This window comes from Cutaneotrichosporon cavernicola (genome assembly GCF_030864355.1).
Source record: "Cutaneotrichosporon cavernicola HIS019 DNA, chromosome: 3".
Classification (NCBI taxonomy): Eukaryota; Fungi; Basidiomycota; class Tremellomycetes; order Trichosporonales; family Trichosporonaceae; genus Cutaneotrichosporon; species Cutaneotrichosporon cavernicola.
Window position 1 is genome coordinate 2,978,378 of NC_083395.1, and position 21,730 is coordinate 3,000,107.

The 21,730-nt window shown below is 58.3% G+C and overlaps 7 protein-coding genes across 7 annotated transcripts; 4 read left to right on the top strand and 3 right to left on the bottom strand.

Annotated features, from left to right (window-relative positions):
• Positions 1–1,970: 1,970 nt before the first annotated feature.
• CcaverHIS019_0311210 (uncharacterized protein) lies at positions 1,971–3,590 on the top strand (the record flags this gene model as incomplete). The annotated part of the gene is made up of 2 exons (XM_060599642.1): positions 1,971–2,142; positions 2,179–3,590. 2 exons carry the CDS (start codon positions 1,971–1,973, stop codon positions 3,588–3,590), a joined length of 1,584 nt encoding a protein of 527 aa, XP_060456316.1.
• A 154-nt stretch (positions 3,591–3,744) lies between these two features.
• Positions 3,745–5,401, bottom strand: CcaverHIS019_0311220 (uncharacterized protein; the record flags this gene model as incomplete). Its single annotated transcript, XM_060599643.1, has 3 exons — positions 3,745–4,090; positions 4,732–5,233; positions 5,338–5,401. The coding sequence occupies 3 exons, from the start codon at positions 5,399–5,401 to the stop codon at positions 3,745–3,747; spliced, it is 912 nt and encodes a 303-aa protein (XP_060456317.1).
• Positions 5,402–5,794: 393 nt separating this feature from the next.
• On the bottom strand, positions 5,795–7,003 carry TOA1 (uncharacterized protein; the record flags this gene model as incomplete). Its single annotated transcript, XM_060599645.1, has 8 exons — positions 5,795–5,810; positions 5,933–6,222; positions 6,268–6,441; positions 6,486–6,546; positions 6,582–6,587; positions 6,713–6,728; positions 6,785–6,844; positions 6,973–7,003. 8 exons carry the CDS (start codon positions 7,001–7,003, stop codon positions 5,795–5,797), a joined length of 654 nt encoding a protein of 217 aa, XP_060456318.1.
• A 140-nt stretch (positions 7,004–7,143) lies between these two features.
• Positions 7,144–10,466, top strand: NAT10 (uncharacterized protein; the record flags this gene model as incomplete). The annotated part of the gene is made up of 5 exons (XM_060599646.1): positions 7,144–7,248; positions 7,309–7,400; positions 7,436–7,549; positions 7,582–8,044; positions 8,082–10,466. The coding sequence occupies 5 exons, from the start codon at positions 7,144–7,146 to the stop codon at positions 10,464–10,466; spliced, it is 3,159 nt and encodes a 1,052-aa protein (XP_060456319.1).
• A 42-nt stretch (positions 10,467–10,508) lies between these two features.
• On the bottom strand, positions 10,509–12,909 carry GRC3 (uncharacterized protein; the record flags this gene model as incomplete). The annotated part of the gene is made up of 5 exons (XM_060599647.1): positions 10,509–11,488; positions 11,522–11,822; positions 11,885–12,238; positions 12,275–12,410; positions 12,446–12,909. The coding sequence occupies 5 exons, from the start codon at positions 12,907–12,909 to the stop codon at positions 10,509–10,511; spliced, it is 2,235 nt and encodes a 744-aa protein (XP_060456320.1).
• Positions 12,910–13,129: 220 nt separating this feature from the next.
• Positions 13,130–15,480, top strand: MES1 (uncharacterized protein; the record flags this gene model as incomplete). Its single annotated transcript, XM_060599648.1, has 6 exons — positions 13,130–13,250; positions 13,296–13,396; positions 13,439–13,750; positions 13,794–14,151; positions 14,185–14,304; positions 14,342–15,480. The coding sequence occupies 6 exons, from the start codon at positions 13,130–13,132 to the stop codon at positions 15,478–15,480; spliced, it is 2,151 nt and encodes a 716-aa protein (XP_060456321.1).
• A 1,899-nt stretch (positions 15,481–17,379) lies between these two features.
• Positions 17,380–21,622, top strand: CcaverHIS019_0311270 (uncharacterized protein; the record flags this gene model as incomplete). The annotated part of the gene is made up of 10 exons (XM_060599649.1): positions 17,380–17,418; positions 17,605–17,778; positions 17,842–17,863; positions 17,907–18,083; positions 18,123–18,166; positions 18,208–18,286; positions 18,323–20,416; positions 20,454–20,827; positions 20,861–21,150; positions 21,187–21,622. The coding sequence occupies 10 exons, from the start codon at positions 17,380–17,382 to the stop codon at positions 21,620–21,622; spliced, it is 3,729 nt and encodes a 1,242-aa protein (XP_060456322.1).
• Positions 21,623–21,730: the final 108 nt, after the last annotated feature.

Genomic DNA, 21,730 nt, shown 5'->3' on the forward strand with positions numbered 1-21,730 from the left:
TCCCAGAACAGCATCAGGTCCTGAACTTTGACTTTGTTCCCGCAATGCTTATGGTACGACAACGATCGAAGGCCATACGTACACGTACGACAATGACGTGACCTGCCACGCGGAGCACCGCGACCTGGCGACCTGGCGGGTAGTAAACCGTCATAGGCAGCAAGTCATCGTCTCTGCTACGGTGTGTGCAGCAACAGGAAGAAGATCTGGTTGCCATGCAGAAAGGAAAACTGGTAACTGCGCTCCCAGGATCGTCGCCAAGTAGAGGCACGATATTGCTCGCAAGATTATTCACCCACGCGCAAGCGCGGGAAAGCCTGAGGGTGCATGAAATCAAAGTCGGGGGACGGGTAAGCACGCGCCAAAAGCACGGGTGGTGAATGTGCACAACACAGAGCTTGAAGCAAGAATACGTGGGAACACGCCAAAGCTTACGTCCAGGCACTAGGAGCTTTTGATCTAGACGTTGGTCGGTGTATTGGATAGACAACATGGTCAGACTTTCAGAGTCGGAAAGTCGCAAAAGTCGGAATGACAAAGGAGGCCGGTTACGAAACGCTTTCAACGTCAGCGTTCACACACAACGAGGGTGAGCATACAGGTTTGAGTGATCCTTGCATGGAGGCGTTGAGGAATTGAGGAATCCCAGTGCCTCTTAGTGTCAGGAAGAGAATCAAAGTAGCATTTCAACATTTCAACTGGTGAACTGGTCAAGAGGCCACCTCCGGTTAACTGGATTCACCAAGTTTAAGGGTCGGATTGATTTTTTTTACGTTGAAAGTGGATATTGTATGCACCAAATTGTACTGTATCAGAATCCTAACCTCATCATCTCCTCGTGTCTCAAGTAAACTACCCTTACTTGTCCTGGTATCGATACCTGAACCCAGGTTCTCATTTGGCGGCTTATGCCGGCTAATGGACCTACTATCGCTTGACATTCAGCCAGCTGACAGATTGCACAAGACTTGGCACCGTTCCAAGACTAAGACAGTCCGCTCCAAGCCGGAGGATCCAGCTAGAGCTAGACAACTGGGTACTTCCGACTAGTTGAACTGAGATAGTTGCACTGAGATACCGCGGGAGCTGGTTCGGGGATCCGGGAAGCTTTGGCTGAACCGAGTTGAGTTTAGTTGTACCTGTGTACCTCTCTCTGTCATGCTACTATAGTACCTCTCTCTCACTCCTCTCGAACCTGCCGGCTGAGACAATCTTTGTAAGCGCGCTGTTACCTTGCCGTACCCTGTTCCTCATTTGGTACATAACACCTAGCGCGCAACCACCTAGACTTTCAAGCCATTCCAGGTCATCCAAAAGGTTATGACTAACCCAACCCACAGAATGGGCAGGTGGTTCGGCGTACCGAACCGGGGTTGCTTGGCAAGGGCATGCGGGCATACTGACCGCAAGGTCAGGTCAATCGGCACTACCCACCTTTGCAATGCGTGATCCGTTGCCGTCAGAGCCGGTACATGCCGAAGGCTTTGGTGAGAGGAAGGAGCGAGGGAGAGAGGGCAAAGGTCGTCGTCATTCTCACTTGGAGTAAAGAGTAACAAACCAAAATGCATTCCTCTGGACCCACATGGGCTCATTCGGTGAAGACTCGGAAACCCAGGGTTAGCAAGGGATGCAAAGGGTTGTTAGGTAGAGAAAAGTTGGTAGTCAGGGGAGGAAGGTAGGGTCTAATAACCCGGGGTGAAAGAGGGTTATTCGACTGCCGGCATCATGTTGCAACTTGAAGTCTGGACAAACTGTAGTGCAGACTGTAGACTGCAAGTTGTAGACTGTAGGTTGTAGACAGGCAGGCTAACGGGTTAACGTGTTACTAGTGATTCATGTAGCCACAGGGCCAACTTTAACCATTAGCGCCCTCTTCATATTACATTCCAGACAAAGCCCGTAGACTGTCTTTCCCCCATCCTCTCTCCATCTCTCCCTCTCTCCTTCCTTGCCACAATCACTCCATCACCATGTCAATGCGCCACTCGCGCTCCGAGAACTTTACAACAAGAATGCCCAGCTCATCAAGCACCTACTCGAGCAGCTTTGAAAAGCACAGCTTCAACCTCGCTCGTACCGACAGTGCCCAAAGATCCATCTCGGGGAGGAGCAGCTTCTCTGGACCGTCTGTGCCATTTCAACGTATGTCCGTGCGCCATCATCACCCGCTGACGACAGTGACCACACATGAGCGCCTCATCCTCGCTAGGCAAAACCTCGGCACACCACACGCCATCGTCCACGCCATTCGCTATCCCCTTGCCCAGCTGCCATCCCGCGAGTTCCTCGAGATCCGCGTCAGTGACCTCCAGTTCCGGCTACCCCGGCTCAACGTCTGTGTCGCCGGTGCCCAAACCAACCAGCCCCGCTTTGAGAACGGCGCACCATGGGCCGCAAAGGAAATTGTGCAGGAGGGTCTCTTCTCGTCCAACGTCTACAACGACCTGGATGCCGAAATGGCCGAAATCCTCCAGTTCCAGGAGCAAGCGTTTGCCGCGCAGGACTTTGACCACTCGCCCATGTTCCGGGTTTCGATCCTCACCTCTCCCAACTGCGAGTACGGCTACTTTGTCCCCTGCTTCAACCATCTGATGGTCGATGGCCGCGGTTCCCTCCGTCTGGTTCATCTCCTCACCGCCCATGGTGTCAACGTCCCCATTGAGACCTTTGAGAAACCCGCTCGTCTCGACGACACACTCGAGCTCAAGCCCGACGCACGATACCTCGCGCCGATCGCGTTCCGCGAGCTCATCGTACCAAAGCTACCCAAGTCACTCCAGAAAAAGTGGAAGGCCAAGGACCCCTGGCCGGGAGAGCGCATCAACAGCCACCCAGCCGACTCGCCTTCCTCATTATCCTTTGCCCGTGTAAGCCTCGAGGTCGTCGAGGCCTGTAAGCGTGCTGGTAAGGCTCGCGGCGTTAGAACCTTCCACCCAATCCTCAAGATGGCTTACATGGCCGCCCTGTGGCGTGTCTTTGGTCCCGGCTCGTCAGGTTCCGGCAACTCTCTCCGCCTCGTCTGCCTTACTAGTCGCGACGAGCGGCGCCCTCGCGCCGGCCACTCGGCCATCACGGGCTGCTACGTCACCAACCCAGAGTATTACACCAAGGTGTCAGGCGAACAGAAATTCTGGAGTGTCACACGCACCATGGGCAACTGGCTGTGTGACCGTGGCGTCTTCACGGGACGCTACAACAACGGCGTCCTAAACGAGATCCCAGGCGGCCTTACCCCTATGGACCCGAATTATGACACCGCCAGGCCGACCGGGTGGGAGCAGTACTTTGGGGAGCGTCTGGATGCTGCAGCGCCTTTCCGTAACTCGATCGGCATTCACAATCTCGGTATTGCAGCACTGCCACATGGCGCAGAGGACCACGCGTGGAGCCAGACCGCGTCGCCGTTCGCGCCCGTGTGGAACATCAATGTCATCTCGCACGAGGGCGGTCTGCGCCTCTCGGCCGTGTTCCGCGACGGAAGCGCTGCTACCAAGGCCCAGACCGACGCGCTGCTGCACATCCTCCAGGTCGTTCTTGAGCGCATTGCATTCGACGAGTCGGACACGACAATCGATCGGTTGACGGGCTAGGCGTAGATCCAGATTGCGCACACATACCCAGCATCGCACGCCTATCCAGCCTTATACCCCCGCATATCAACACATCTTGCCGCTCTTGAATCTAAATAGCCTGTTGTCACGATAGTTAGGATATCAATGCATGAATGGTTATCATCTGGTTAGTCTACTGCTCCTCCTCGTCCCTCTGGTTGGTCCTGAGGTTGCGGCGCCACTCCGAGTCGCGCGACTTGCGCAACGACGCCTTCTCCTCGTCGCGCACCCGCAGGCGGCGGCCCTCCTGCCCAGCAAGCGAGAGCGTACCGAGCACCAGCTCGGCCGTGCGCACCGACGCGGCGTTGGCCGGAATCGCGTACGTGACAATACGCGGGTCCATGTTCGAGTCGACAATGCCCATGGTTGGCACCTTGCGCATCGTGCACTCGCGGATCGCGCCAATGTTGTTGGCGGGGGAGGAGAAGATGACCAGGTCGGGAAGGTACGTGCCCTTCATGATGGGCTCCATGCCGAAGCTGGGGTCAGCGTCTAATCTTGGCAGCAGAACAATGGTAGAGCAGAGGTCACGAGACCATTAGAGCCGCAGTTCACGCGCAGATCGAGGGCCCCAGGCGTGGATGGGCGACAATGACCGCCAGCTACGACTCCACATTCACAGGGGAAATGAGGAATATCAATGCAAGAGGAGGTTTAGAGGTGCTCATCAGGGCGCTGAGACGAAGCATGCCAAGAGCAGCATTCGACGAGCTGGTACACACATGATTGTAACCCAGAGTGGCGACGAGCAGGCGGGCTCACGCAGCCTGAGCCATCTTGGCTCTCTCCCGCCTCGCCATTTCCGAGCCTCTTGCCCTCCGAAGACACCAGTTCGATGACACGACGCCCGCCCGTCCTACCCACGTGCTCCCGCGTGCTCGCCTCATCACTGTACTGGCGCCCTCGAGAGTCAGGAACCGCGCGTGCCCGCCTCATCGCATGCTGACATCCCCGAGATTCGCAACTTTGATCGTCTCCGTTTCCTCTCCTCCCCTTCGTACCCTCTGATGTAGGGCTATGGCCGAGCGCACGACGACCCAGCGCCGTGCAACCCCTCTCTCCCTTCGCTGTCCAGAGCCCCTTCAGTCCCTCCTCCCCTCCCGGTCAAATCTGTACTCACTAAGTCTCCGAGTTGGTGAGCAGACCGGGCATCCACGAAGCCGTCACAAACCCATTATCGCCCATCCTTCCCTTGATCTTGAGCGTAGCATTCCGCTGCTTGCTCACAAAGAGCACGACACCATCGTCCTTGACGACGTCACGCACAACACTCGCACAGCGGCGCAGGATGGAGAGCGTCTGGTCCAGGTCGATAATGTTGAGGCCAGCCCGGTTACCATACACAAACGGCAGGTACGCCGGGTGCATGATGCTCTTCTTGTGCCCCAGAGCAGCACCGGCAGCAAGCAGGGTCGAGATGGAGGCCTCGCGCGGGGATACCGAGCGCGGCGTCTCAACGCCTGGAGGAAGGTAAAGGGAGACTTGGGCGTCGGTCTCGGCCTGGCGGCGGCGCCAGTCGCGCACCTCGTCCATGTTGCGCGACCAGGCGGCAGCCTTTGACTCGCCAGGCTGCTGCGTGTATGATGGTCCCGACACCGCTGCGGTGGTGGAGAAGCGCGCCGCTGCTGTCAGCTGATGATGTCGGATGATAGATTGGCGGCGCTGGGGGAAGACTAAGCCTCCCCCATGCCAGACAGAGAGAGCTCGCAAGCGCACAGAGACATACCTTGCCTCGGCGCCGCGGTGAGCGCCCGGAGCGCGCCGGTGGTCGCGCAGCTGGTGGGCTTCATGGTGATGGTATCGAGTGAGTGAGTGGCAGACGACCGACTTTCGAGTTTTCGGCGGAAAAGGCCCAAAGCGGAAGCAATTTCCTCCACCACTGACAGTCACCAAGGACGCAGCACTCCTCGTCAATCATCACAGTTGTGCAGGTGTGGATGCAGGGGACGATGTGATGCATGGGTTTCTCTCTCATGTAAGTCTCTAGTGGTACATGTACTGGTAGTTATGTAGGTTGTAAATGGGAAGGTGATATGCACAGGGAATCATGTGCGGAGGAACTCAAAGCTGCGTCTCCGCGTCTCTGTGAGTTCGATGTGGAACGAGGACGGGGACGTTTGCGATGGAAACAGGTTCTGGACGGGGAATGGCGGTATATTCGCCGAAGCTGGGCAGCACAGGCTTCACCACTCGAACTCGCTGAACGTCAGCTTCCGATAGACTTGAAACAGCTGGGAGAGAGCAAGACGGGGCATCGAACCACCGTCACCACTCATTTATTCCTTCGCACTCGTGCTCCTTTGAAGTCATGTCACACTCACCCCTGACACTTGGCAAAGAGGTAGTCCTTGCCGTTGATGTGGATCATGCCGTCCTTGAACACTGTCTTCCACTTGTTCTTGACCCGCTGGACCTTGTCATACACGCAGTAGACAATGTCGATCTCGCCCTCGCCGTTCTCATCGTCGTCTTCGATACCCAGCTCGTCGTCGCTGTCGTCGAGGTCGCTGTCAATGACCTCGTCGCCAGGGAGCAAACCCGCCGCGTTCGGCTCTGGCCGCGGCTGCGGCGCGACGTCTGACAAGGCGATGTTGGGCTTGGTGTCCTCCGACTGTTGTCAGTAGTAGGCTCCAGGCTTGCCAAGTGGGCAACTCACAGCTCCTCCACGTAAGCGGAGCGAGTCGTCTGGCTCTGCCTTGACCTCGACGCCGTTAGGTGCTGGCCGCGCGGTTGGAAGACGAGGTGCCTGCTGATTTGATGATGCAGCGTCTACGACGGGGTTCAACGCGAAATCTGCGACTTTAGTCTCGATGAGTTTGTTCTCCCATTTCTGGCGCGTCAGCTCGTCGTGCCTACTCCACCACGGGTGCTCACAGATTGGAGGAGGGGAAGCAGGTCCTCGTCCATGCCGTACTCCTCAAAGTCGACCTTGACGCTGTTGATCACGTCATCAATGATTGCTCTGTACACCTGGGGCTGTGTGGGTCAAGGAAGGCCGGGGAAGGAGTAGAGTGCACAGAGAGAGTGGCAGAAGGGAGAGGGAAGAAGAAAGGTCAGCATGTTTCTACGCCAAGGGCAATGGTCGACTGGGTGATACACACCACAATCTTGTTGGACCTTGGTGTCAGTCATCCGCGGTCATGTACATATTTCCCATCCTGGCGCATACATACATCTTTCAACAGTGCTTGGCCGCAAGGACAACGGCAGACAAGTACGCAGCGATATGCTTGCTTAGGCTTTTGTTGAGTGGCGATTAGAGAGAGATAGTGCTCCTGGCTTGGTGGTGGGTGCCTGGCTGGGGGGCTTGGGAGGGGGGGGGTGAATGGGTGATGATGAGTGGGAAGATATATACTCTCACAGAGGAGGCTGGGGCCCACATCCTTTATCATTTTTATTAGGCTTTTATTCAATATTTATCCAAGAGTGGAGGTGGAGGTCAGTCGAGGATTTCCATCTCGAGGAAAGGTCAATTTGTACAGTACGAGTTGTTGTTGTTGACGAGTTGACTAAGACAACTACTCGACTAGTCATGAGGAAACAACTCGACCCACGCATTCAGGCCCTCATCGAAAATGGTGTCCGCACAAACCACCGCTCCTTCATCGTCATGGTCGGTGACCGCGGACGTGACGAGGTATGTCACCAACACCTTCCCCGACCAACACGCCGGTTCCGGCATCGTTGTTAATACCAGGTTGTCAATCTTCACTATCTCCTGTCTCAGGCGCGCGTGAGCTCGCGCCCAAATGTGCTCTGGTGCTACAAGAAGGAGCTCGGATTCACCACGTGAGCTAACTACATGCCACTGCAGCTGACCCGAGCCACCGCAAGAAGCGCGAGGCCAAGATCAAGCGCGACATCAAGCGCGGTATCCGCGAGGCCAACGAGCAGGACCCCTTTGAGCTCTTCATCGCCGTCACCGACATCCGCTATGCGTGAGCTACTGCGTCTATGAAGCTGACAGCAGGTATTATAAGGACTCAGCCAAGATCCTCGGTCAGACCTTTGGCATGCTGGTGCTGCAAGACTACGAGGCGATCACGCCGAACCTCCTGGCGCGGACGATCGAGACCGTCGAGGGAGGCGGTATCGTTGTGCTCCTTCTCAAGACCATGTCGAGCTTGAAGCAGCTGTACGCCATGACTATGGACGTCCACTCCCGCTACCGCACCGACGCACACCAGTTCGTTAAGCCGCGCTTCAACGAGCGTTTCATCCTCTCGCTCGGATCGAACCCAGACTGCTTGGTGCTCGATGACGAGCTGAACGTCCTCCCCATTTCCAAGGGGAAGGACATTTCGCTGCTCAAGGATTCGGATGACGACCGGGGAAGGAAGATGAAGGCCGAGGAGCTCAAGGATATGAAGGAGAACTTGAATGACGTCGACATTGTGGGGCCACTGGCCAAGCTCACCAAGACGGTGGATCAAGTGAGCTCCGCAATCTAGGACAATAAGCTGACCCCAGGCGAAGGCTCTGCTCACCTTCGTCGAGGCCATCTCGGAGAAGACGCTCTCCTCTACAGTTGCCTTGACGGCAGGGCGTGGACGCGGCAAGTCGGCGGCACTCGGTCTCGCCATCGGTGCGGCGCTTGCTCACGACTACTCGAACATCTTCGTCACCTCGCCCGACCCCGAGAACCTCAAGACACTGTTCGAGTTTGTGTTCAAGGCGTTAGACGCCCTCGGCTACGAGGAGCACATCGACTACGATGTCGTTCAGTCGACGAACCCTGAGTTCAAGAAGGCCATTGTGCGCGTCAACGTCTTCCGTGGCCACCGTCAGACGATCCAGTACATCTCGCCTGAGGACGCACACGTGCTTGGCCAGGCGGAGCTGGTTATCATCGACGAGGCTGCAGCGATTCCCCTCCCGCTCGTCCGCAAGCTCATCGGCCCGTACCTGGTGTTCATGGCGTCTACCATCAACGGATACGAGGGCACTGGCCGGTCACTGTCGATCAAGCTCATCCAGCAGTTGCGCGAGCAGACGCGACCGACCATCACCAAGGGCGGTGATGCAAACGGCAAGGCGAACTCCAAGTCTCATGCTGCCGGCAAGGGTGGTGCTGGCCTCGTGCGGAGCCTACGGGAAATCAAGCTTGACGAGCCCATTCGTTACGCGCCCGGCGACGAGGTGGAGAAATGGCTCAACCACCTCCTGTGCCTCGACGCGTCGGTGGTGTCCAAGGCCGCGCAAGGGTGTCCCCACCCATCTCAGTGCGAGCTGTACTACGTCAACCGTGACACGCTGTTCAGCTACCACCCTGCGTCCGAGGTTTTCCTCCAGCGCATGATGGCGCTGTACGTCGCGTCGCACTACAAGAACTCGCCCAACGACTTGCAGATGCTCTCAGATGCGCCTGCGCACCACCTCTTCGTTCTCCTTCCTCCCCTCAAGGAGGACGACACCTCGCTCCCCGACCCACTCGTCGTGCTGCAGGTCGCGCTCGAGGGCAACATCAGCAAGGAGGCGATCCTTAAGGAGATGGCACACAGCGGCACGCGGTCCAGCGGCGACATGATCCCTTGGGTCATCAGCCAGCAGTTCCAGGACAACGACTTTGCGATGCTTTCCGGCGCACGTGTCGTCCGCATCGCCACCCACCCCGACTATGCGCGCATGGGCTACGGTGCGCGTGCCCTAGATGCCCTCGATGCGTTCTACTCCGGCAAGCTGACGGACGCTGACACTGTTGCGATTGATGCCGCCGAGGACGCGTTTGTGCGTGACTCGAAGGTCAGCACTGACGCGGCTCTGTCCACGGACAAGATCGCCGTGCGCGACGCGGCGCGCATGCCGCCTCTACTCCAACGTCTCAGCGAACGCGCACCCGAGAATCTCGACTACCTCGGCGTGTCGTTCGGCCTCACGCCCGAACTGCTCCGCTTCTGGAAGAAGTCTGGCTACGTGCCCCTCTATGCAAGCCAGAAAGAGAATGCCCTCACGGGCGAGTACACGTTCGTGATGCTGCGCGCTCTATCATCGACCATTGCGGAGGCCGAGGGATGGCTGGGAGCATTCGCCACCGACTTCCGCCAGCGGTTCATGAACCTGCTTAGCTACGAGTGCTTCAAGAAGTTCCGCGCCGAGACTGCGCTGAGCGTCATTGCGGGCGCATCGCGCCAGGGCGAGGAGAGCAAGGTGGTCACGTCGGATGAGCTGGGCACCCTCATCTCGCCCTTCGACATGAAGCGCCTCGAGTCGTACGCCGACAGCATGGTCGACTACCACCTCGTACTTGACCTTGTGCCTGCCCTCGCAATGCTGTTCTTCGGAAAGCGCTTGCCCGATCTCGGCCTCAGCGCTGCGCAGCAGGCGATCCTCCTCGCCATGGGTCTGCAGCGTAAGGGCCTCGAGGTGCTCGAAACGGAGCTTGGTGCGCCGAGCCACCAGATCCTCGCACTGTTCGGCAAGCTGCTCCGCCGCGCGAGCAAGCACCTGCAGGAGATCCACCGCACAGCTTTGGACAAGAGCGTGCCTGTTGCGGAGCAGCCGACGTTCGCTCCCGCTGTGAAGACGGTTGAGGAGGACATTAAGGATGCCGAGCGGGAAGAGCGCGCGCGTATTATGGACAGTGCGAAGAGCGCACAGCGCGATATGCTCGACACCCTCGACATGAGGCAGTACGCGATCGGCAACGAGACCGACTTCTCCTCTGCTGAGAAGCAGGTTCGTGCCCTCGCCTCCGCTACGCCGCAGGAGCGCGCGCGTCTGAACACGACCGTCAGTGTCAAGGGCGCCGCGGTTGCCGTCGAGGAGACCAAGGAGGAGAAGAAGGAGGGCCGGAAGGAGAAGCGGAGAGAGAGCAGTGGGGCGGGAGGCAAGCGCAAGAAGACGAAGCGCGACTAGGCGACATAGACACCAGTACCCATGTATGCATTGGATCCATATCTAACCCTGCTGGTTCTTGCGCTGCAGATTCTTCCTGAACCGGCGTCTGTCGCCGCCGATGGCACCCGACCCGGCCACATCGAAGAACGGCACATCCTCCCACCGCACCCCAGCAAATCCCTCATCTGGTACACCGCCGCCTGGCACGCGCTCGCGCCAGTCGAGCATGCCGGCTGGAGGTAGCTCGAGGGCACCGTTACGTACGATCGCAGTGGCCCGAGCAAGCGTTGCGGGTGGGAGGGCGGTAAGGAGTTGGAGCTGTGTGCGCTCCGCAACACGGACAGCGCGGACGAGAGCGAGGCCGAGACAGGACGCGTCTTCGGGCGTTGTCGAGCCCTGCTCGTACACTGGCCCTTCCAGCTCGGGAACTTCAAGGAAAGCGACGAGAGACGCGTTGAGCGCGAGCGGCAAGTCGGAGGGCCTCACAGCCTCGCTCCCCTCCCCGATGAGGTAGGCGCGCTTGATCCCCTCGCCAAGCGTCACGGTCCATGGACGCTGTGCGAAGAGGGGTGCTGAAACATCCCATCTCCCATTAAGACCCACGGCATACATGTACGACAGGAGGGCGAGGGCGCGCATATCCGCTGCCGAGTAGCGGGGCTGGAGGGGCGACGCGGGTGCCGGGGTAACGGCGAATACCTGAGCTGATTGTCTAGTTCCTCCCGAATGAACGATGTCGAGAGCGTCATCGCGCTCATCAAAGGCGAAGATGTGCGTCGGCTCGGCAGCGACCTCAATCGCGCGCATGAGTTCCTCACCCAGCCCACGGGTCCAGCCCTGCGTATTCACAACGAGGGGAACCACGTCGGTCCGCCTCGTACTGGCACCCTGCAGCGACGCGGAGGGATACTGCACCTCGAACTGGTAGTGTTGGATGGCGGAGTGCACCGCTGCCATGTACGCGTCGGGACAAGGCTGGGGACTAAGCTCGCCGAGATATGTAGCGCGGACGGGTTCGCAGGGATGTGTGAATGGCGGGCCTGGTGTCAGCTTTCAAGTGGAGTTTAGCTCACCTAGTACGGGCGCATCGAGAAGCCACAGGCCTACTGTCCCGCCGGGGCCGAACTCGCCCTGGCCAAGATCGCATTCGAGCCATGCGACGCGAGAAAAGTCGCCTAGGAGGCAGTTTAAGGCCGCGCGGGCGAGAGATGACTTGCCGCTCCGCTTGGGGCCTTTCACTACCACCACGGGGATACGCTCGGCGGGCGTATCCTCGTCGTCGTCAGGTGGAGGCGACTGTTCGAGCGAGGAGAGCGCATCGGCCCATGACGCCGGCGTGGAGTGTGCATACACTGGCGCGAAGTTGGCAGTGACCTGCTGTCAGGCGATCTTGATCATGCAGAAGCTGAAGCAACACAAGCAAGGACTGCACTCACAGGATGCACACCAGAGAGGCCCCATGCCCCCTTGTCCCCGGCCCAGATGTTGTTGAAACCGGGCACCACGTCGCCTGTCAAGCCTTCGATACCAGTGCGGTTCTCCTGCAAGAGGAAGATGGCACGGGAAGCGTCGCGCAGAAATCCCTTGGGCAGCTTAATATCCTGGAGCACCAAGGAGCAGGCCAGCTGGTCAGGATTGATAATGGGCGCGATGACTGGCACTGGGTAGCACGTGGGTGCGAAGACGGGGTACGAATGGACGTCGTCCTCTGCCGGGTGGAGAGTCGCGGAGAGGAGGGAGATGGAGTGCTGGAGGGGGACGAGTTTGAATGTACCAACGATTGCAAGAGTCTGTTTGTCAGATGTCCACCCACAGAGCATACGTACCTCGCCTTCTCCCAACGAAACGGCCACTGCAGGACCTGATCCGAGCACGGCAAGGAGTGACTCGTTCCCGAGTCGGGCAAAGTTCATACCCTCGCGCGGCTGGAAATCGGACGTGTATGGTCTCAACTGGGCATTACTGAAGTCAATCATGATCCTGCGCCTCGAGCTCACCTCAACCTCTGAACCACGTCCGGGCCGGGGCTCGGCACAGCCGACCATGGAGTTGCAGCACCACTAAATAATGCGCCCTCTTCGTCGCTACTGCCATCATTCCCGTCGTCCTCTCCAGACGAGTCGTCGCTTGGAAGAGGCGCACCAGGCGAATACGCCCGTTTCCTCCTTGACGACTTGGGCGCGGGCTCCTCCTCCACTGGCTCTGGCGCGAAGAACCTTCCTTTCTTGTTGCTCAACTTTCCTTTCCGCTGCTCCTTCTTTTCCTTCTTGTTAACGCGGCGCTTCTTGCTCGCGGGCTCCTCGAACTCGACCTCGATCTCGGACTCGGACGTGCTTGTAACGGATGGCGTCGGGCTCGGAGGCGGAGTAGGCTCACGCGGTGGCGAAACTTCCTTTACCGCGACCGGAGCGGTGGCATTGAGCTTTGCCTGTGCTGCGCGTCGGGCTGCAAGGGCGGACATGTCAGTGGTCTGGAATGGTTGGAAGGCGATGCGGTTGCTGACTAGGAGAGACAGAGACAGAAATTGTTGATGTGCGTGCCTGAGTTTGTTGGGGGCCCGCAATTTTCCAGGTTAGCGAATTCGAGTCAGCTACCACTCCCCGCAATAGTCGCTACTCAATCCCATCTCAATCATCGATAACACTCTATACCTCACTCTCAAGGGATACCAGTTCACAGTCATGTCCGACAGGAATCTCCGCAAGGCCAACGGCCTCCTCATGCACGTCCACGACCCAAAGTCGGGCCCCGTTCTCCCCAAGGAGGGCGAGCACAATGTCCTCATCACCTCCGCCCTCCCTTGTCAGTTCTCGCCTTTGCCGTCGGTAGACTATCGCTGACAGACAGACGTTAACAATGTCCCCCATTTGGGAAACATTATCGGCTCGACCCTCTCCGCTGATGTGTTCGCCCGCTACAACCGCACCAAAAACATCCCGACCCTCTTTGTAAGCCGGTCGTGCGATGGACACGGCACTGACTACTAACAGGTCTGCGGCACCGATGAGTATGGCACGGCGACCGAGACCAAGGCGCTCGAGGAGGGCATTACTCCGCTGGAGCTCACGACCAAGTTCAACAAGCTCCACACCGAGGTGTACGAGTGGTTCGAGCTCGGCTTTGACATGTGGGGACGCACGTCCGACCCAGCGCAGACCGAGGTCACCCAGGACATCTACAAGCACATCCACAAGAACGGCTTCTTCCAGCTCGAGACCAGCGACCAGACGTACTGCGAGGACGACGGCCTCTTCCTCGCCGACCGCTTTGTCGAGGGTGTCTGCCCCAACTGCGGTTACGATGTGAGTTGGAGTTGTGACTCGGGAATTGTCCCACTGACTTCAGGACGCCCGTGGCGACCAGTGCGACAAGTGCTCGCTCACTTTCTCCTCTCCCACTGAGCTCCTCCACCCCCGCTGCAAGCGGAATAAGAACCACAAGATCTCTGTTCGTCCCTCGACACACTCGTGCATTCGCCTGAACGCGATCCAGCCTCGCCTTGAGGAGTGGATGCAGCACGCACGCGTCAAGGGCAAGTGGTCATCGAACGTTGTTATCACCGACAAGGGAGAGATTGTCGAGCCGCGCATGCTCGGCGAGGGTCTCCGCCCCTCGGCCGTCACCCGCGACCTCAAGTGGGGTGTGCCCGTCCCATCGGTCGACGATAAGGAGGAGGACGACAAGCTCAAGGACAAGGTCATCTGTGAGTCACCGTGTGAGATCGGCTGACCGGCAGATGTGTGGTTCGACGCACCCATTGGTTACATTTCGATGACCAAGAGCTACACAGACAAATGGCAGGAGTGGTGGATGAACCCCAAGAACGTCGAGCTGTACCAGTTCATGGGCAAGGACAGTGAGGGTACTTGTGCGCATCGCAGCTTATGTTCCAGACGTCTACTTCCACACTGTCCTCTTCCCCGCCATGCTTCTCGCGGACGGCCGCCCCTGGACCATGCTCCACAACATCTCGTCGACCCAGTACCTCAACTACGAGGACACCAAGTTCTCCAAGTCGCGCGGCGTCGGCGTCTTCGGCAACAATGCTGCCGAGACTGGGCAGCCTGCTTCCGCTTGGCGTTACTACCTCCTCTCGCAGCGTCCCGAGACAGGTGACACCTCGTTCCAGTGGTCCAAGTTCATCGCGTCGATCAACAACGAGCTGCTCAACAATCTTGGCAACTTTGTCAACCGTGTGGTCAAGTTCACCAACGCAAAGTTCGACTCGATCGTGCCCGGCCCGTTGGGCGCCGGCGGCAAGCCGAAGCCCTCGAGCCAGAGTGCCGAGTGGGCCAAGCTCGATGAGGAGTTCTTCGCCGACATCAACACCAAGCTCAATGAGTACCGCGAGCACATGGATGCCACCAAGCTCCGCGGCGGTCTCTCCACCGCCATGTCGATCTCGCACCGCGGCAACCAGTACCTCCAGGACTCTGGTCTCGACAACGCCCTCCTCGCTAACCACCGCGAGCGCTGCGCTGAGGTCATCTTCAACGGCATCAACCTCGTCTACCTCCTCTCCGTCGTCTTCCATCCCTTCATGCCCAGCTCGTCCAGGGACATGCTCACTCAGCTCAACGCCCCCGCTCGCAGCCTGCCCGAGGAGTTCAGCATCGACATCCTTCCTGGCCACAAGGTCGGCAAGGCTGCGTACCTGTTCAAGAGGATTGAGAACCCCGAGGAACAGGAAGCCGCATGGCAGAAACAGTTCGGCGGCTACGACGCGCCCAAGGACGAGGGAGCACCCGCTGCCGACGCCAAGCCAGCTCCTCAACCCAAGGGCGCCGTTGACCACAAGGCCAACTGGGCCAAGTCGGCTGAGAAGAAGAAGAAGGCTGCTGCGGCTGCAGAGGCGTCGAAGAGTCCAGAGGAGCGCGACCTTGAGGCCAAGCTCGATGCCCAGAATCTCGTCGTGAAGAACATTCGTACTGGACGTGGAGAGGGCAACGTCGAGGACGAGACGGCCAAGGCCAAGTCGCTCAAGACGGAGCTGGCGGCGCTACGTAAGAAGCTCAAGGCGACCAAGATCTGAGATCGTATAGACACAGGGTATGTATGCTGATGCCCACGATGCTGTCACAATATTTAATCAGGATCTCTTACCTGAGGCGCCACACTCCTGGCCTCCTGGCGATGCTGTCATCCAACTCACATCCCTGGTCAGGAGACAAATGGAACAATCTCAATGTGCATGCCGCAACGTCCTCGGAGAATGTTCCCCGCAGGATACGTACACAGTACTACTCACACGTGGTCACCCGCGTTCTGTCAGCCTTCTCAGTCGTAGACCTGAACAACCGATCGGGTTTCTTCCTAACTGTACGACCCTGCATGGTGTGTTCGACGCTGGACAACAATGTTTGCCTCCCCTTCCCGATGTCTGTCCTAAAAGACTAATCCGTGCCTTCATCCCCACCACCCGCAATGACAGAGTCGCTCACCACACACGACCTCGATGCCCTATTCCAGAGGAACACAACACCGTTTCCGGCGATTCCACTGGACTTGGCGCTCGTCCATCTCCCTCGTCAACTTCCCAATCCGACGCAGCTGGGCGTATACGACCTAGCCAAGGTCGCGAGCTGGTCCCTCATCTGTGGCACGGTACCGAAACTAAAGCGCAAGTTCTCGATCGTCTTTTACCTCTCCGTTCTCCACTATGCTTCGGATGGGTGAGTATCTTTTGGAAAAGGCTCATGGAAGAATAGAAACGTATCGCTACCAACAATCGCGGATGACGCGTGAGGAGTGGTACGCGATCTCGGACGACTTGATCCACAAAGGCCACGACCGTGCCCTCCTCTACTTCTATCCTCTTGGACACACAGAACGAAGACCCCGTTTCCGCCCGCCAGCTCGTGGACGAGTGGAGGCTTGGTGCCGCACTGCGATGGACGCCCACCTCCTCCGAGATTTCTCGAAGGACGAGCAGTCGTCATCGCCAGGGCCGATTATTACCCAAGTCCGGTTACCGTTTGTGGCGGACCTAGGACCGAGTGGGGACGAGGTTATTGTGTGGCGGATGGAAGGGGGATTGCGTGCCATCACACTCTCGATTCACCGAGGCGAGTGGGGGTGGTATCCTGCTTGTGCTCGACCTCGAAGACGTGTCGGGAGCAGTTGCGCTAGGAACTGGTCGACAGATACAACGGGTCAACTATCATACGAACTGTCGCGAATGTAGACGTTGAACGAGCGGGCGGAGGCCTGATATGCCTGATACGCCGAGTGAGGGCTCGAAGTACATAAATTAGAAACGAAATTTATGGACTGCGTAGCACGATAATGACCTGAGAGATGCTGCATAGGAGTGAGTAGTCCATACTCGAAAGCGAGGAGCCCTACCTTGAGGTGACGTTGCTCGTGGGCTCCAACACCCCACGAGTTTGAGGGAATCGGTTGACAGCCATCCTAAAGATAATGCCAAGAGGCGTCCTCGAAGGGAAAAGTCACAACAAAAGAGGAGAAAAGTACCGCCCGTTCTGGAGGGCTCGAGTGTGCTCGTATATCTCGGTATGTACTGACGCATATATATAAGCGTTCCAGCGTAGGGCTTCCGGTTCCATATCGATCGCATCCGTCGGATAGCCACCGGCGCCACGAACAGACAATCGCGAGCCCTCCCACTCGCCCGCTTGCTCGCTTACATCCCTCTCCATTAAGAGGAGTCAGCTCTTCTAACATGCAATGATTTCTTCACGCGCGTGTGTCGTATTGCAGTATGCAGATATGCATACAAGCATTGAGCCAACCAACTTGGCTCAAGATGAGCGCGGAGATTGACGTTATGTCCGTGGATTTGTTGTTTCACATCAAGCGCGCGTCGCTGCCCATCCTCCTTCGATCTTAATATCATTGACGATTTCATCTGAACGTGCTCACGGCTTCCGCTTAACGACTAACGACACCGCCCACTGGGCTCTTCGGAACCATGTCGCGCATAAGCAGTGCGACCAACATCCTGATGGAGGTAAGTCGCCTTCTGGCCGCGGTTGGTCGAGGAATGCCGAAGGAGGACGAAGGTGAATGAGAGAGCCGAGCTGCAGGGCCAGCTCTGGATGGAGCGAGAGGCGCCGTACGAGCGTTTGGAGCGCCATCCCCGATATCGCTGGTCGTGTCGTGTGCAGGAGGTCGTGAGGATAACCACTCACATCAGATGAGGAAGCTGTTCCAGCATCCATACCTCGTCGCCCCGGAGATGGACAATGCGGAGCTTTCCGAAGCCGAGCAGCACAAGCAGCTCATAGACGCGAGCGGAAAGCTCCTGTTCCTCAAGCAGCTTCTTCCCCGGCTCAAGGAACGGGGGCGTCGAGTCCTGCTCTTCTCCCAGGTGAGTGCTGTACCATATACGAGGTGACGGTAGCCGAAGAAGCACTTTGCTGACGTGACACAGTTCAAGATTGCACTCGACCTCAGTGAGTGGAGCTGCTTGTACTACACGGCAGACCTAACATCCAGTCGAAGACTTCATCCGCGGGGAAGGCTACAAGTACCTCCGCCTCGACGGTGATGTCAACCAGTTGTACCGCCAGAAGGATATGGACATGTTCAACGCGCCCGGCTCCGAGTACTTCATCTTCCTCCTCACCACGCGGGCTGGAGGTGTCGGTATCAATCTTGCCTCAGCTGACACTGGTAAGTCAGCTAAGAAGTGAGGGCTAGCTTACGCTCCAGTCATCGTCCATGACCCAGATTTCAATCCCCATCAAGACCTTCAGGTGCGTCGTTCTCTCACCTTGAGCACATCTAACACGCGCAGGCCATCTCGCGTGCCCATCGCTATGGGCAAACTAAGCGTGTCCTGGTATTCAAGCTCATGATGGAGAACTCAGCAGAAGGTGAGTCAATCGATCGGACCAGAGACTGACACCAAGTGCGCATCATCAACAGCGGCAAGAAAAAGCTTGTTCTCGACCATCTCGTTGTTCAACAGCTGGGCAAGGACCGCGAGGAAGGCGAATACGAGAACCTCATTCTTTACGGGGCTGAGGACATCACCAAGATCGACGAGGACGCGTCGTCCATGCGTGTTTGGACGCCAAAGATGATCAACGGCCTTATCGACGACGCTGAGAAGGAGGCTGAGGAGATGGCGAAGGCGCAGGAGGCGGCGGAGGCGGCCAAAGCCGCGTCGCAAGCAGACGATGAAACCTCAAAGACTCACAGTTTCTCGTTCGCCAAGATCTGGGAGACCGAAGCCAAAGAGGTTGCTGTTGCGGATTCCGACGAGCCCGAAGCCGAACCAGAGTTCGACGAGCACGGCTGGGTCCAGTTCTTACAGCAAGCGGAAACAACTGAGGCTGCACAACGAGAGGCCGCCAGAGCCGTCGCCGGTCGCCTGCGCGCCCTGAAGAAGAAGGTCAAGTACACGCTGGAGAGTGCCGACTTTGGCGACACCACTCCTGAGAAGAGGAAGAACAAGAAGGGCAAGGCCAAGGAGCTCAGCCAGGCCATGGTCAACGACAGAGACGAAGACGACAGTTTCGTGCCAGGTCCCGACTTCAACCTTATAAGTGACGACGAGGACATACCCGCCCCCGAGGGCCCCAGCGACTTGGAGGATCTCAGTAACGAGCAACGCACAATTTTCGGCGGGTTGGCCGCGGGCAAACGAAAGCTCACCAGGCACGAGCGCGAGCTCCTGCGAAGGTGGCACAGTCTCGACGAGAAGAAACGTGCGGAGGCTCTAGCCGCAGCGACTGCCTCCAATTCATCAGCGCCACAAGCGCAACCAGGGGACGCTCTGTCTTCTGGTCCTCCATCTGCAGCTGCTCCAGGACTAGGTGAGGCGTCCCAGAACATTTCCGCTCCCCAAGCTTCGGCCGCCTCGTGGCCGGTTGTCGGCGCTCAACCTGGACCTGGTCCCGGACCGGCGACGACTGCACAGCGGCTTGTACCACTAGCTGGTAGCAGCCAACAATCGCACCTTGGAGCCGTCGCAACTGCGGGGGAGGCAATCCAACGCGCGGCCAATGGTGAGGTTCCGAAAGTCAACGGTCCTCCGCCCCTGGCACACCGCCCACCAATGTCGGACGTGAAATGGCCAAGCATGCCTATGGTGACAGGACCCAAACACTCTATCAACGTGGCCGCCGGTCGAGCCGTCATCCAGGACCTTTACAGAGCCTTGCAGACGACAGACAATCCCGTGGGCCATTCTGCGGACTGGGGCGAACTCGTCAGACTCACCACTCCGGTTCCGATACGCAAAGGATATTACGTATATTTGGGCAAGATCGCAGACGGACTGTTGGAAACTGGGCAACAACACAATGCCCGACGCTTCTCCGACATGGGGGGTCCGTTAGTCGCCGCCTTCTACTTCATTGATTCCGGCGAACCGATCTACCCACAAGTTCAGCGCACTCAACCGCCGAGCTACCAGGCTCAGCCTCACGCGCCACTGGACCATGGCCACCACGTGCAAGTCGTGCATACACATGCTGGGCAACCTGGCGTTCCACAACCTGGCGTTCCACAACTCCATCGAGGACCCATCCCACCCCGCCCGTTCGCCTACCAGCCTGCATCGCAACAGCCCCACTTCCAACACGGAAGCTGGGCTGCCGTCGGCAACGGCTCAGTACACCTGCCGCCTCAGCCTATGCCTCAGCAGGTACGGCCGCCCATGCCTCAGCCCATACTTCAGCAGGTGCGACAGCCCTTCCAACACCCCATCCAACAGCCAGTGCCGCAGCGTGTGCCGCAGCCAGTGCCTGAGATCGTGCCACAACCTGCGCCGCACATTGTTGGGCAACCCATGGCGCCCGCCATGTCCCAATTCTCCGCGACTGCCCAACCTCAGAAACAAATTCCTCCCCAGCCTCTGCCCTCAGCCTCACATCGATCCCTTCCGTTAACACAATCTCATCAAACTTCAGCGACCACCCCTCACCGAGTCTCAGCTCCGCACCGTCAACCTCCTTCCGGCGTTGCTGGAACGGGCTTCCCGGTTCGCATGTCACAGCGTGAGCCATGTACTCAGCTTCCCGCTAACCGTCCCAGTTCCGTCCTCACCTGCGGCCAGTAGGCTCGCTTCAATAGTGCCGTCGGTGCCTCCAAACAGCGGAGAACCACAGCCACCATCACCACTCGACTCACGTCCGTCCGATGCATCACCTGGCAAGGTGATTCCGCTCTCGAGCAGCTCTCTGAAAGCAACGGGCGCTCAACCGGTTGTCGCCAGCGCGATGCAGCTCGGTGACTCGTCCCGGTTTGACCCCAGGTCGCATGGTGACCAATCGGAGAAGGCCAAAGAGTTGTGCTATTGGTGCCAGCAGCACCACAAGTTGCGAGACTGTCCCGGCCTGCTCTCCTGGGAGGATATCGAGATGTACCGCCAGGGGATTGAGACGAGCGACGATACGGCCGCAGCCAAGGTGAGCCGAGCCCCAAACTTCGCTGATCCCCAGGCCAGCGGACTCGAGGCGCTCTCCATCATGGAGGCTGCTCGCAAAGAGCGTGACGACATTAATAGCAGGAACCGAAGGAAGCGGCCTCACGGTAGCGCGAGTGACGCGGCAGGCGATCCTGTCGAGATCGATTTGGACTCGCGGCCTCCTTCGCGCCCCGACACCGCTGCGGCTTCGAAACGTGTGCGGACGGCTGCAACGTTCCAGGGTTGCCAGGTCTGCGGCGATGAGCTGCCACACACTTTAGCTGCCTGTCCCATCGTCTTGGCCAGTGCCGACTCCATCAAAGCGTGGGTCGTGGGCGATTTGCGCTCCGCTGACATCAGTGCTTTGGAAAAATTTGAAGCGGGATCGCCAACGCACGACATGCTGTCAAAGTTCCTTCGCGCCACCGAAATCGGCGTAGCGGCTGGCGCCTTAGAGCCATGTGCGTACTGCAACACGTCATGCGGCATGACGGTGCGCCAGTGCGCCGAGGTGCGCGGCAAGCGAAAGGACTTGAAGCAAAAGATCCGCCACATCGACGAGTGTGTGATCGCCAGCAACGAGGAACAGCTTCGCGTACTTAAGAGCCGGCGCGTGAGGAGCGCCGATTGGGAGCTTCCGAGCCTTGAGAGGCAGATTTCCGACACCGAGAAGGAAATCTCGCGGTTAGAGCGCGTTCTCGGACGTCTGTACGATGCGTACGCCGAGTGGCCTAACCCGAGGACAGCTGTTACTGGAGGGCAACAAAACAACACGAGAGACGCTGGTGGGGATTAGTGATCGAGATAGTGGTGGGGTGGGACCATCCATGTCAGAAGATGAACCAGTGGTCTGCGAACAGAAGCGCGACTGACTGTGTCCACGTGCACCACATACCAACGCACG